This window comes from Typopeltis vanoorti, chromosome 2 (assembly GCF_054136105.1).
Source record: "Typopeltis vanoorti isolate ZY-2024b chromosome 2, IOZ_Tvanoo_1.0, whole genome shotgun sequence".
In the NCBI taxonomy this organism is placed as follows: Eukaryota; Metazoa; Arthropoda; class Arachnida; order Uropygi; family Thelyphonidae; genus Typopeltis; species Typopeltis vanoorti.
In genome coordinates this window covers 102,034,451-102,049,632 of record NC_143550.1, presented here as the reverse complement: position 1 = coordinate 102,049,632, position 15,182 = coordinate 102,034,451, and the positions used below count along the sequence as shown (strand labels likewise).

Genomic DNA, 15,182 nt, shown 5'->3' with positions numbered 1-15,182 from the left:
CTCTCCAGCCATTGCCTCACAGCTGGACAGTTTTTGCATTTTGTCTCTTTTACAGATATTCTGTGGATACCATTCAGAAGAACTGTCATCCATATGTCCCTTTATTTACAGCAACATGCTCAAGATGCTCAATATCCTTATACAGTTGAATTGCTGAGTCATGGAATTTTCTACTCCCATTCATCTTGCATTTCATTCCATCTACTTTGGTTCTGTGGAACAGCAGTCTTTGCTATGAAGTATTCTCCGAAGACTACTCTAGCTCTTTAAAAAGAATATCAATAGATTACTTTTCTCTTGACCACTGCCCACATATGGCATTGATTTGCTATAGGCTTTTCAGCTTCTTGTCTGGGAGTGATATAACTCTAGTATTTAATAAATAATTAAAAATTCTATAGCTTAGTCGATTTCTATGATGCCTTTTTGTTGGAAAGACTTTGGTTCAAATCTCAACTAGAATTCAATGAGCTTTTATCAGGGCTTTTCAACTGAAGGTGAGTTGAAAAGGTCTCATACAGATGTGTAAGGGTTCCTCCCTCAGGTTTTTCATTGTGCAAAAGAGGCAAATGAGTCAGAAGAACATATATAGTTGACCATAATACAATGCATGAAGGAGTAAATGTCCTTTCAGAGCATTCATGTTTCAAGAAGCCAAAATTACTTGACCATGACAGACCATTGAGTCTAACATGCAGTGGGAAATGGTAATTTAAAAAAATAATTAAGCCTATCCTTCTCATCTGTCATAATTACATAAAGTAATTAAACAGTATAACATTAAAACATTGTTTTCTGAGCACAGTTCAAAACACTAAGCTATACCATTATGAGAGTTATTTTGAAGATGGGTTAAAAAAAAAGCATGCATTCTCCATAAAATTTCCTGCAGAATAATAACTGATTTTGCATTCATGTCATTGAACATTCAAGATAATACTATCAATAATGAATGTGCCCATATTTTAGGTAACATATATTACTGCTCATGTTATAGAACTTGAACTGAAAAGGAAGTCTTCCATAGATCTTATTTTATCATTGTTCTTAGTGCCATTAAATCAAATGATTATTAATCAATATTTAACATCACTTCTTGATTATAATGTATCATTTTTTTCTGCCTTTTAGGTACTACACCACATGCCCCCACAAATATCACTGTTAATACAAGTGCTTTTGATGCAACTCTGTCTTGGCTTCCTGCTTATGATGGAAATTATGAACAGACATATGTTATTTGGTAAGGAATTTATTAGAAAATTTTAATTTTCATGTGAATATATATTTTCAATGATATCTTTTTTGAGTAGAAAAATAAATAATTTTAAATACAGTCTGCTACTAGAACGATTTTCTCACTTGGTTACAAAGTAAATTATACCTTCTAAGAAATTGTTTTTGTTTTATCCTTTAACCAAATAAAATTTACATGACAATGGTAAACCCAGGGGAGGGGGGCAAGGACTCTGCTCACCCCCCAAAGAAATAGGAAAAAAAACTAGAAAAATTTCCAAAAATCTTTTTCTAAAAATGAATTTTTTTTTTATTTATGTTATGTCGTGTCTTCTATATCTATACTACTTATGAATTAGTGATCATTGCAGATGCTCAGTCATAGGTCGTATGCGGTGTGTAGTGTGTATTCTCAAATCATCTACTCAAAGGGGCCCTCCCCAAGATTAAATCCTGAGTGTGCTACTAGTGCATGAAGTATCTTTATGACTAGGCTGCTTCAGCATCCCATAATGCAATCTTTAGGATGCTTTCAAAATTTTTTTTTTCATGCTTTCTTTTGGATGTGTATATTATTATTATTATTATTATTAAGAGAGACCTCCAGGGAGTCAGCAACTTATTGAGGGAGGCCACATACTACATACACACACCAGCTATCATACTTATTCTTGAATTCATTCGCACTGCTTGCACCCACAACATCCAATGGCAATTCGTTCCAATCATGCACCACCATCTGAGAGAAAAATCTAGCCCTCACCCCTTCTTAGCAGCCTTCATTCTCAGCTTCCAAAGATGCCCTCTTGTCCTTTCCCCACCCTCCATAAATTGATAAATTTCATCAATTGAAATCCTGTATGGCCCTTTCAGAAGTTTCTAAGTCTCAATTATATCTCCCCCCCCCCTCTTTCGTCTGTTTGCTAGTGTCTGCATTCTACAAATTCTCCATCTGTCCTCATAATCACTATTACACAATCCTGATATCATTTTTAACACTCTCCTTTTTATTCTCTCCAATATATCAGAATCACAATGGAAACTAGACCTGCACACAATTGTAAAGAGGCAAAAAAACATCCTTATCTTTACATGTGAATTTTCGTTTTAGCATTGCAATTATCTTTTGGGTTTATTTGCAATCTTTGCCACATAGCCCCTGAACTTCAACTTCCTATCTATTAACACTCCAAGATCCCTAACCTCATTAGTTTCTTCTAGTCTAATCCCACTAATATAATACGACATCGGATATCTAATCACACCGAAGTCAATGACCACGTTTACTGACATTGAACTGACCCATTTTCCCATGCCCAATAGCAGCCTATTCAAATCATTCTGCAAGTACTGCATATCAGCAGCATTCCTGATTACCCTACTTATTTTTGCATCATCAGCAAATAGCCGTACATCACTTGTCAAATCCTTCCCAATATCATTAATGTACAGGTTGAATAAGGACCAAGCACTGACCTTGTGATACACCACTGGTTACCTTAAATCTTGCAGACGCACATGTCCCATATATCACATTTTGATATCTGTCAGTCAGCCATCCTCTTATTCATGCTAATATTCTATAACCCAAACCCATTTTCTCCAATTTATGCAGCAGTCAGAAAAAGACAGAATTCTGACTTCAGATATGACAGAATAAGAGCATGACTGATCATGCTCTTATTCTGTCAAAAAGCCTTAGCAAAATCCGAAAGTATCATGGTGTATCCTTTCCACTTGTCTAGTTCAATGGTAACATTGTTATAGAATCTGAACAAGTGGCTAAAACATGCCCTTCCCTTAGTAAACCCATGTTGCTCATTGCAAAGTAGAGATTCACAGTCAACCCATTTCTGAATGCGAGCCCTAACTAATTTTTCTAAAATCTTCACCAGCACCATTCCTGAGATACTATTTGGTCGATAGTCGGTTACTTCGGTTTTGCATCACCCTTGTGCAATGGAATTACAATACACTCTTTCCATTCCTGTGGAATCTTCCCTGTTCTGAGACTCATATTAAACAGCTAGACAAAGGAATAGCCAGTTCAGCTGAATACTCTTTTAGCACATGTGCTGATATCCCATTAGTCCCTATTGCTGAATTCTTATACAATTTATGTAACAGCTATAATACTACATCCTCATACACCTGTGTTTCTTCATCTAGTGAAGAGGTAACAGTGAGCTCAATGTTGCATTCACCAGGTTGATAGCTTTTAACAAAATGAGCACTCATTAACTGAACAACCTCTTCTGCATCTGTAACCCTCATGCCATCTGGATTTAGAAGAGTTATTCTTTCATATTCATTCTTTCTTTTATTTGCAGCATATCAATAAAATCTTGTGGGTTGTCTTTAGCACACACACAGCCAGTCTGAGTTTCACACTCAGACTTTGCTTTCCATACAACAGTTGACTATTCTAGCCTGCTGCTTATAACGTTCATAACAGACATCATCCTTATGCACACAGTATTCCTTCCAATCATCTGTTTCTCACGAATCTCTTGCTTAATAAGATTACACATCCATTTGACTCCTACTCTATTTATTCTTTGAACTCTCGGGGACACTGATATTGCATCATTCAAATGTTGTTTAAATGCTTCCCATGCACTGTCGATATTCTTTCCACCCAGCATCTGATCCCATTTTACTGAACTCAGTATAACCCTCAATTGGTTATAATTTCCTGCTTTGTAGTTCAGCATGTAACCTTTTCTGAATGGAACATTCATAAACTTAGTCACTTCCCAAGTGAGTACCGCATGATCACTGTCACCAACCAGAGCCAGAATAGAAAAGTCTTTAACTGAAACGCCCTCTAACACTATAATCAAATCTAACACTTTTTGCCCTCAAGTTCCTTCTGCCACATGCTGCTTGAGGAAGTTGTCCTGCAACAGCTCAATAAATGCATTTTCATTCTTCTTATGAAATTCTATTGCTACCCAATCAATATTTAGATAATTAAAGTCTCCCTATGGGTTTAAATTCGGAAGAAGGCTAGTTCAGAAGCCTTAAGGTAGCAGCCCTACCACTGAACTATTCCATCGTCAGGCTAGTCCCCCCTGACATGGAGAACATAATTCTACTTGCAAGCTGACAGAAAAAGATAATTGGATTGAATCAATGGAAAACGACCCTGGAATGGAAAAGGTAAAACAAAAATGGAAACGACAAAATATAATACACATAAGTAAACTGGAATGCAAGAGGAATAGCACATAAATAAATAGAATTAGACCAACTATTAAATAAAAGAAATTTTAAAATTGCAGTAATCACTGAAACAATAAAGAAATTAAAAGGAACTATGAGAACCGAAAATTTTAATGTGATATACGGTGGAGTTGCCAGAGACCAAAGAGCACAAGCAGGAGTCATGATTTGCAACTTGCAGATCTCTACTCTTTTCTAATGCCTTACACATGTAGACATTTTTGCAGACATTTCATGGGCCCAAACTAGACAAACATAAACCCAAAATCGTTCTCTCCTTGTCAACATTTCCATGACAAAGCCCATTCCAGTCATTAAAACAGTTATATAACATTGTCACTCTTACACTCACATTCACACCATTCCTCCCTTTATAATTTAGTTTCCCTGACTCTCTGTGTTAGGGCTCATACCAGTTATTAGTTTATCTAGACTCCTGATACCAAATGCTCGGGTGTAGGCCGTCACTCTTATACAAATCCATTCTTCCCTCAAACTCTCTCCACACATCCATTCCTTCTACATAGCCTACGCATCGAATCGTTTGCCACCATAGCTCCTCTTAATTCATTTTTATTATAATAGGAGGTAAAATACTGATGATTTTTACTTTCTCACTCTTCACTCTCACCTCTTCCAACAACCCTTTCATGTTGGAAGTTTTTTTTTTTAATTTTATTATACCCTTTCATGACCTCTTTCATACTGAACTTATTGCCACTTAAATCGCTAGTATTTACTACAACTACAATTTCATTTACTTTTCTTTTCTGTTTTTGAATTGCTTCCTTTATATTCTTAATTTTCGCTCCAGGAAAACTCGATGTTCTAACTCGCTCATCTATAGCATGTTTCATTATAGAGTCACCATACCAAATAACTTCTTTCTTTTTACTAACAACGTCACTTACCTGATTTTCGTTATTTCTCGACTTACCTGTTTCCTTGCTTTCTTGTTGCTTATTTTCCTGTTTAACTTTCTTTTTCTCCCTCTGTTCATTTAAATGCCTCTCGACTTTTTGCAATTCCTGCATCATTTCTGTGTTGATCTGCTTCAACTTCGCTACTTTGGAGGTTAATTCATTTTCATTAACCTCCTCAATAACCTCGTTAGCAGGACTAACCTTCTTGTTCTTGCCTGTGACGCTTTTTTAAGCATTACATTTCTTACTTTTTTTCGTGCCATTTCAAACGTATACTAAATATTGAATATTGTAATAAAATTATATGATAAAATACTAAATACACTAAAATCTACACTGGTATATTGCAAAACAATAATTTTCTAAAGGAAAACAGACAAAAATCACCAATTTCACAGGCGCACCAAATTCGCCAAACAACCACAATGTATCCTCGAACCAGAATATTGCAATGCATTATAGAAGTGTCACTACTCAGACTGGTTTCTCAGACCTTTGTTGAGGATTAAAAATATGAAATATTGAATATAACATAATGAAAAAAAAAACCTTCCAAAACTGAAAAGAATAAAAATATACCTAATAATAATAATTATTATTATAGTCTAACCAAGTGAAAAATAAACTTACAAAAATATACCTATTTTGAGAATGATATTGTTACTGGATACAATAAAATCAGAAAAAAGATTTTCTTTAATGTATCTATTACTTCAAAATATTTTTGAAGTTTAGAGAATGATGTAAAAAAAAGCTGCTTTTTTTATATGAGTTCCACCATGAAAGGCTGCAAATCTATCATATATTCAGTAACATGAGTAGACTAAGGGTTAGATAATTCAGTTCCCATGCTCTAGAGACCAAGTATAGTACATTTTCAGTTTGCTCCAAGCCTCCAATAAGCAGGGCTGTGGTCTTACACCAGATGATGAAATTCATTTTCACCTAAAGACATTCAGAAACATCCAGGGCACGGGGTGGGGTGGGGATTTCAATTCACAGTTTGTTATTTGGAGTACAGAGAGGCTATCCACTCTGCCAACCAGGTTGGCAATGTTACAATACAAGATAAGAAAAAAAAAAGAAGTAAATTATATTCCCAAGAAATTATATTCTTGTTTAATTCTTTAACTCATATTAAACAACCTAGACAAAGGAATAGCCAGTTCAGCTGAATACTCTTTTAGCACACGTGCTGATATCCCGTTAGTCCCTGTTGCTGAATTCTTATACAATTTATGTAACAGCTATAATACTACATCCTCATACACCTGTGTTTCTTCATCTAGTGAAGAGGTAACAGTGAGCTCAATGTTGCATTCACCAGGTTGATAGCTTTTAACAAAATGAGCACTCATTAACTGAACAACCTCTTCTGCATCTGTAACCTTCATGCCATCTGGATTTAGAAGAGTTATTCTTTCATATTCATTCTTTCTTTTACTTGCAGCATATCAATAAAATCTTGTGGGTTGTCTTTAGCACACACACAGCCAGTCTGAGTTTCATACTCAGACTTTGCTTTCCATACAACAGTTGACTATTCTAGCCTGCTGCTTATAACGTTCATAACAGACGTCATCCTTATGCACACAGTATTCCTTCCAATTATCTGTTTCTCACGAATCTCTTGCTTAATAAGATTACACATCCATTTGACTCCTACTCTATTTATTCTTTGAACTCTCGGGGACACTGATATTGCATCATTTAAATGTTGTTTAAATGCTTCCCATGCATTGTCGATATTCTTTCCACCCAGCATCTGATCCCATTTTACTGAACTCAGTATAATCCTCAATTGGTTATAATTTCCTGCTTTGTAGTTCAGCATGTAACCTTTTCTGAATGGAACATTCATAAACTTAGTCACTTCCCAAGTGAGTACCGCATGATCACTGTCACCAACCAGAGCCAGAATAGAAAAGTCTTTAACTGAAATGCCCTCTGACACTATAATCAAATCTAACACTTTTTGCCCTCAAGTTCCTTCTGCCGCATGCTGCTTGAGGAAGTTGTCCCGTAATAGTTCAATAAATGCATTTTCGTTCTTCTTATGAAATTCTATTGCTACTCAATCAATATTTAGATAATTAAAGTCTCCCATTATGATTACTCTTTTTGCACTCATCTTTTCTATTTTGTGATGCATTTCTTCATCACTAGCAACCATTCCACCAGGTCTGTAACAACACCCCACTATGTAATTGATCTTGTTAGATTCCACCTCACATCAATGGCTTCAAAATCACTACACACATGAAATATTGTTAGTAGTAGTACTATCGCAGGTGTCAACTCTAACTGTATTCGAGTCATCCGATATCATTAACAACACCCCTACTCCTCTCCTATCCTCTCTATTGTTCCTAAAAATATTGTACCCTTGACACTCAATACCTGTTAGTGTCTGTTTCTGATAGCCAGGTCTCACTAATACCTACAATCTGAGGTCGCAACGTATTGACTAAGGCAACAAACTCTGTTAAAGGCAAGAAACTCGGTTACAGGGCCCCGCCCCCTCTGGGAGACACTGTAACCCCCTACAGAGTGCATCCCCTGGTTGATGGACAGGGGAGCCCACCATGTGTGGGTATACGTGCGCGTGTGTGTATGGTGGGGTGGTCCGAATACTGAATAAGGACTTGAGGACCAACAGGGCCAATCATCTTGATTGTAAGGGAAGTGGCACTCCCATGGACCCCTAGCTGGATCTATCCCTCTTCTTCTTCTACTTTGAGGAAGATCCACTTACTTTAATCTTTCCTATAATGCCTTATCAGCCAACTCTTCTTATTTTATGACCCTTATGCTATTAGAGTACTCGAGGTCATGGGATCTTTTCATTTCTGGCCTTACAACTATGCCCTCTCTATAATCCTTACTATAATTCTTCTATAATCTACTCTCCCCCCCCCCCTTCAATATACCCTATTCCTTCTATGGGTTTAAATTCAGAAGAAGGCTAGTTCAGAAGCCTCAAGATAGCAGCCCTACCACTGAACTATTCCATCGTCAGGCTAGTCCCCTGACATGGAGAACATAATTCTACTTGTAAACTGGGAGAGAAATTCTTGTTTAGCCAGGCTGGCCGAGTGGTTAGCGTGTCCGCTCTCCAGTCAAGAGACTGCGGGGTTCGAATCCCGCCTTGGGCATGGATGTTTGTGATTGTGTGTGGAAATACCAGTGGTGGTGGTGGTGGTCGGCCGTAGATGGCGTTGGTGTAGTTGCGGTCAGTTGGTGGATTGTGAGTGGTGGAAGCAGAGCTGTAGAGTAGATGCCCTCCCTCGATGAGTCTTTGGACTCCCTGGAGGTGACAAATAATAATAATAAATAATAATAATTAATCCACTACCCAAGTGCAAGTAAGAAACAAAGTTTATGCATGAAGTGTCTTCATGTTAGACTACTTGTATATATAGAGATATTTCACATAAGTTGCCTCAGTATCCCATAAGACAATACTGTTATGCATTATGGGAAAGCTCATCATCCAGACTAGTTTTGACCTCAATTGAAGTTTCTCATTAGTGAGAGAGAGAAAGAGAGAGAGAGAGAGAAAGATCACATATTTTCCATATACAAGTAGATGTATTACATTATTGTTAGAATACTCTGGGATCAGAGATAGTTGTAAAATGTTTTTTTCATTTGGTTACAAAGTAAATTATACTTTGATACTTTGCCAAGAAATTATATCTTTGTTTAAAAAAATGGCATTAAGATTATAATGGTGTAGGATTCTATTAATTTTTTCTGATAACCGTTTAATGTATGGGATATCAGAAAGAGTTATCAGAAAAAATTAATAGAATTCCTACACCATTATAATCTTAATGCCACTTTGAAACCACTTTTAAAATTAAAAAACATATTCAACTCCTCTAAGGATACCCCCCCCCCCACCATTGGCACATTCTGGAATTTATTGCATCTGTAACTTACCTTACATTGGGGAAACTGGATGTACAACTCCTATCCATAAAATAAAAAAAAAGAGCACAAATGACACTTTAAATTTAACAATTTTGGTGAAGCAGGCCTCTCAGATCACGCACTTGACACCCTACACCAAATTGATTGGAAAAGTACTTACTTGTTACATCATACAAAAAACCTGGTATGAACGGAAATTTAAAGAGGCCTGTGAAATTTTGATTACCACCCTAATCTTAACAACAATGGTGGCATAAAAATCTCAAGAATTTGGATATGCACACATTCAGCCCACATAGTTTCCAGCAAACTCTCACTTTGGGACTCTCTGTTTATAGTGCATTGCTAAATTTAATTTTCATCCGTGCATATTGTATAATAATCCCTTTTTGCCTATTTTTGTACTGCTATAAAGGCATCTATTATAATTTTACATATATGTAGATACTGCATTCCTTGGCTTAGTGTTTCATATATTATGTATTAACTTATATTGTTAACTATTTTTGCACTACTGTAGTAACCTCTGACCTTGTGTGTTGCTGTGCCCTCTGCAGCAGTTCTGTTTACCTAGAGATGCTGCTTTGTGAAACTACATTCTTGTACAGACATATTGTTTACAAGTTTCTGTAAATGCTAATGTTGTAACCTTTAGTATGGCACAGTATGACCTTTGTAGTTTTTGTGCCAAATAAACTATAAACCAAGAAATTTTCAGCTTTTATTGGCCACTATCCATACCTGTTGGTTGTAATTTATATGTATACTTATATTAAGTAATTTTTTTTATTTATTATTTATGAATTTTTTTCCTTTTGTAAACAAGTTGCTCTCCAGCTTAATTTAATTTTGTAACCTAACAATAATAGATAACAATAATAATAGGATGCTAGTTTTCATGTAGTAAGTTTTTTTTTTCACCAGAGGTCAGGCCAATAGTTGTAATGGTTGGTCAGTAACTTTAGCATGCCATGTAGATTGTAGTGCAGCTTGTTTCTTTGTATATATGTGTATGTTCCAGATGATGACCTTAATGTGAAGGTTGAAATTTTGGTTTATATTAAATTAAGGTTTTACTCTTGTAATATTTTTTTTTCGTGTTCTCTCTTTTTCGTATCTTATTTTTCTTTTATGCATGTGGTACTATCAGTTTATCTGCTACGTTTCGATATCTCTACAGTCTATTCTTCTTACTTATGTGACCTAATTCAAATTCCCCTTAGTTCCTACAGGTACTTATGCTACTAATGAACAGCAAAATTTAGAATATTGACAGCTCAGGGTCACGTATAGATTTCTCTCATACCATGAGAATTCTGGAAATTTATTTTTATTCAATGACTGCACCACCAGAATTCTCTTGGGAGGTATTCGGGATATTGTATGGCCCTTGTAGGATATACTACGCTCATTTAAGAATCTTAATTTCTGAGTCATGGCTATTCTTCGAAATCTTTGTTCACAGGTTCGTAATTTTATTTAAAGACAGTCTATCTATCCCACTGGCTTTAACAGGCCTTTAAGGCCCACAACCTTCCAAGCATGCTTGGATTTCATATTTAAAGACAGTGCATTGTGTAAAGATACCAAGCTATTTTAAATATAAATAAACCTGATTTTAATCCACTTCCCAAGTAAGCAAACAGACAAGAAAGTCAAGTTTGCGCCTGCAAGTAGTGCAAGTCTGGGTGACCCACACGTAGTGCAAGTCTTAGGCAACTCGTGGTAAAGGTGGAATAAGCTCTGATCACTATTCTTAATATTTACCATTAATGCAAAGCACATCTCCTTGAGGAGATGTATGATGCTATGCATTAAAGGCAAGGGGACCACTACCCAGACCGGTTTCAACCTTTATTGAGGTCTCATCAGTGGGAGCCAGGCTTAGAAATACCAAGGTTTAAGTAATACAGAGCTTATAAATATTTTACCAAAACAAGTTACCATAAGGTGCTTTGATCTTATTAAATAAAAATCTCAGGATGAGAGACAGATGTAGAAAGTTTTACCTTGAGTATAATATATGTTAAAGATACCAAGCTATTTTAAATATAAATAAACCTGGTTTTAATCCATTTCCCAAGTAATCAAACAGACAAGAAAGTCAAGTTTGCGCCTGTAAGTAATGCAAGTCTGGGTGACCCGCACGTAGTGCAAGTCTTAGGCCTGGCTCCCACTGATGAGACCTCAATAAAAGTCGAAACCAGTCAGGGTAGTGGCCCCTTGCCTTTAATGCATAGCTCATACATCTCCTCAAGGAGATGTGCTTTGCATTAAGGGTAAAAATTAAGAATAGTGATCAGAGCTTATTCCACCTTTACCACGAGTTGCACTACATGCGGGTCACCCAGACTTGCACTACTTACAGGCACAAACTTGATTTTCTTGTCTGTTTGCTTACTTGGGAAATGGATTAAAACCAGGTTTATTTATATTTAAAATAGCTTGGTATCTTTAACGTATATTATACCTAAGGTAAAAAACTTTCTACATATATCTATCATCCTGAGATTTTTATTTAATAAGTTCAAAGCACCTTATTGGTAACTTGTTTTAGTATAATATTTATGAGCTCTGTATTACTTAAACCTTGGTATTTCTAAGCCTGGCTCCCAGTGATGAGACCTCAATAAAGGTCGAAACCGTCTGGGTAGTGGCCTCTTACCTTTAATGCATAGCATCATACATCTCCTCAAGGAGATGTGCTTTGCATTAAGGGTAAATATTAAGAATAGTGATCAGATCTTATTCCACCTTTACCACGAGTTGCCTAATACTTGCACCACGTGTGGGTCACCCAGACTTGCACTACTTGCAGGCGCAAACTTGACTTTCTTGTCTGTTTGCTTACTTGGGAAATGGATTAAAACCAGGTTTATTTATATTTAAAATAGCTTGGTATCTTTAAAATATAATAAATTTAGTTTAATGCTTTATCCAAGTGTAAACAAAGTTTGTACCTGAAGTATCTTCAAGACCGAGGCAACTCGTGGTAAAGGTGGACCAAGTTTTCATCACTTGTCTTAGTATTTCCCATAATGCAAAGCACATCTCCTTGCAGGCATGTATAATACTATCCATTAAGGGAAGGGCCACTATGAAAGGAGAAGAGTGCCCATAAACGTTTATAAACTTTGAATGAATTTCTTTTGGCATTAAACATTCTTTTACAAAGAATTTTATAACTGCACGATACTCAATTTTATCCATTTCAAGGAATACAGACAGCACTTTTGCTTCAGACAGCTGTATAAAACAAACTACTCAATAGAATGACTTGCAGTTTCACATGGATGCTTATGACAGATGTACCAACTTAGAAAAAAAAATCTTGCCGATAATGTTGCCATCTATGGTTGAGGCCGAGAACGTTTCATACCTTCCTCGTATATTGATGGCGCTGTGCTGCAGGAAGTAGATGAAATTTGAGATTTGGAAGTAATGGTTGACAGTAGACTAAAGTTGAGGTAGAGGGCATATTGCAAGTGTGCTCAGGTTTGGTCACCTGGTTTTTCATTGTGATGTGGAAACATTGGAGAGGATCCAGAGACAATATCAGGACTCTGGAATGTTGGCTATGGAAAGAGGTTGAAGGAATTTGGATTGCAGAATTTGATGGATAGGAGGAGGAGGAAGAGGAGGTGATATGATAGAGATGTTTAGGTTAGTGAGGGGATTTTATCAGATTAATCCAGAGAGGATTATAAAAAGAGTAGAAGGCGAGAGAGAAAGAGCCAGAGGCCATCCCTGGAAGTTACTTAAGAGTGTGGTGAAGAAGTGTGTGAAGAGTAGATTTTTTACATAGAAAATTGTGAGTGAATGGAATGCATTACCAGAATATGTTGTTAATGTAAGGAGTGTTAAGGATTTTAAGATTCACTCTGATAGATATGTTGTCAGTTGAATGAACCTCCCACGACAAGTCTGATGACTCCATGGAGAATGTTGTAATAATAATAATAAATTATTTGGTCAGGTTTGAAATTCATGAGTAGAGTCTTCAACTAGTAGGGAGTAGGTGTGTAGGTATCATACTCAAGTGATTGTTTTATCTTATTATGGTCCTCTATATTCCCTTTATATGCTGCCATAAAAATGATATTTGTTTATATTAGATTTGTCTAATAATAAGCAATTAATATCCTGCTGAAACCAAATTTAAGCTAAATAAATGTGTTACCAGAGTGTACTTTGAGTACAAAGCTTTTTTATATGACTCCTACTCACGAAACGCGGTAAACCTATAGTACATTAGTACCATAAGTGCGGTAAAAAAATTGTTTTTATTATTATTTTTTTTAGCTGTTTTTATATTTTTTATTTATTGTTTATGTAATCTAGATACTCTGCTCTAAAGACCAAATGCGGATCTTTTTCAATCCATTTCAGCCCTCAATAAATGAGGCAGTGATCGCACACTGTTCAATGAAATTCATCTCCCACCTAAAGATAATCACAAATATCTATGCCCTTGGCAGGATTTAGATCAACAATCTATTAGTTGGAGAGCAGCTTTGTTAACTCCTCTACCAATCAGCCCAACAATGAATTTATGACTATGAATGAATTTTGATCAGAATGACAGGTAGTTACAATTTAGGATTAACCTCCTTCCTGCATCTTTTGACTTCATGTAAGTGTATTGTAATAATTTATTATTATTATTATTATTATCATTATTATGAAAGCTTCTTCATGAGGTACAAAACTCTAGACTGAAATGTTGGAGGCCTACACTAATGTTATTCACACAGTACCTGCCACAATTCTTCTTGAACTCCCTTGACAAAGCACTTGTGACCACTCATTCTACTCATTTACACTCTCCAAGCAAAAAAATATAGTCCTTTTACCCTTACTGCATAATTTCTAGTAGTGACCTCAGGAGTACTGAAAATTTTTAAAATAACAATGTTTCAGTTCTGAAAAACTGAATAAAGTTTTCATTGCAGTATATTTTTTAACTGTCGCTTCTCTCAGTTAACATATAAGTGATTTTCAAAAGTATTATGGATCTTTAGAGAGTTTTCTATAACAGTTTATCACAAAACAGAATTACTGTTGTGTTATGTTGAGAACAGTTTGCTATATATTCTAGGTATAGGCTTGCAGAGCAAGGTGTCAGTGACTGGAGAACAGTTCGAGTGGTTCCAGAAGGAGCAACAACTTTTACTCTCTATAACTTACAACCAGACACTGAATATGACTTCCAGGTTCTCTCACGCAATATTCTTGGAGATGGCATGTTCAGCCCTATTGTTAGGGCTCGAACTAAACGTGAGTATGAAGAGTAATGCATGTGTAATATAAGAATGATTTCTGATTGCACTTGTCTCTGATCTGTGTTTATAACTCGCAAATAATTGATTCCAGATAATGTGCATTAACTTTACAGTAAGTATACCATGTGTGTCAAGATCCAAATACATATTCTACACTGTTTAAATTTTTGCAAGAGCCAAACACAAGTATTTCAGTTTTATGGAAGTTATACAAACAGTTCTATAATGAACTGTTTGTATAAATTCTACAAACTATAATGAATGAAGGTGTGCAAAGTAATATTAATTACTTTGCACACCTCTGAATGAAAAATAATTTTCTTCTGTCCATAAGCTGTTGTTCAGTCTATGGACAGAAGTAACATTATTATTATTATTATTATTATTACACCCTCCATGGAGTCAACAGACTAATCGTGGGAGGTTCATTCAACTGACAACATATTTATCATATAGAATCTTAATGTTCTTAACACTCTTTGCATCAACAACACATTCTGGTAATGCATTCCATTCACTGACAATTCTCCATGTAAAAAATCTACTCCTCACACCCTTCTTAACCACACTTTTATATAAC

The 15,182-nt window shown here is 35.8% G+C and overlaps 1 protein-coding gene across 1 annotated transcript in view; it reads left to right on the top strand.

Annotated features, from left to right (window-relative positions):
* Positions 1-15,182, top strand: part of LOC150109299 (protein turtle-like) — a 486,901-nt gene that overhangs the window by 356,513 nt on the left and 115,206 nt on the right. Inside the window, exons 9-10 of the mRNA XM_090402074.1 lie at positions 1,132-1,243; positions 14,419-14,597. Of these exons, the coding sequence (XP_090258200.1) occupies positions 1,132-1,243; positions 14,419-14,597 (291 nt within the window). The remainder of the gene's footprint in view (positions 1-1,131; positions 1,244-14,418; positions 14,598-15,182) is intronic.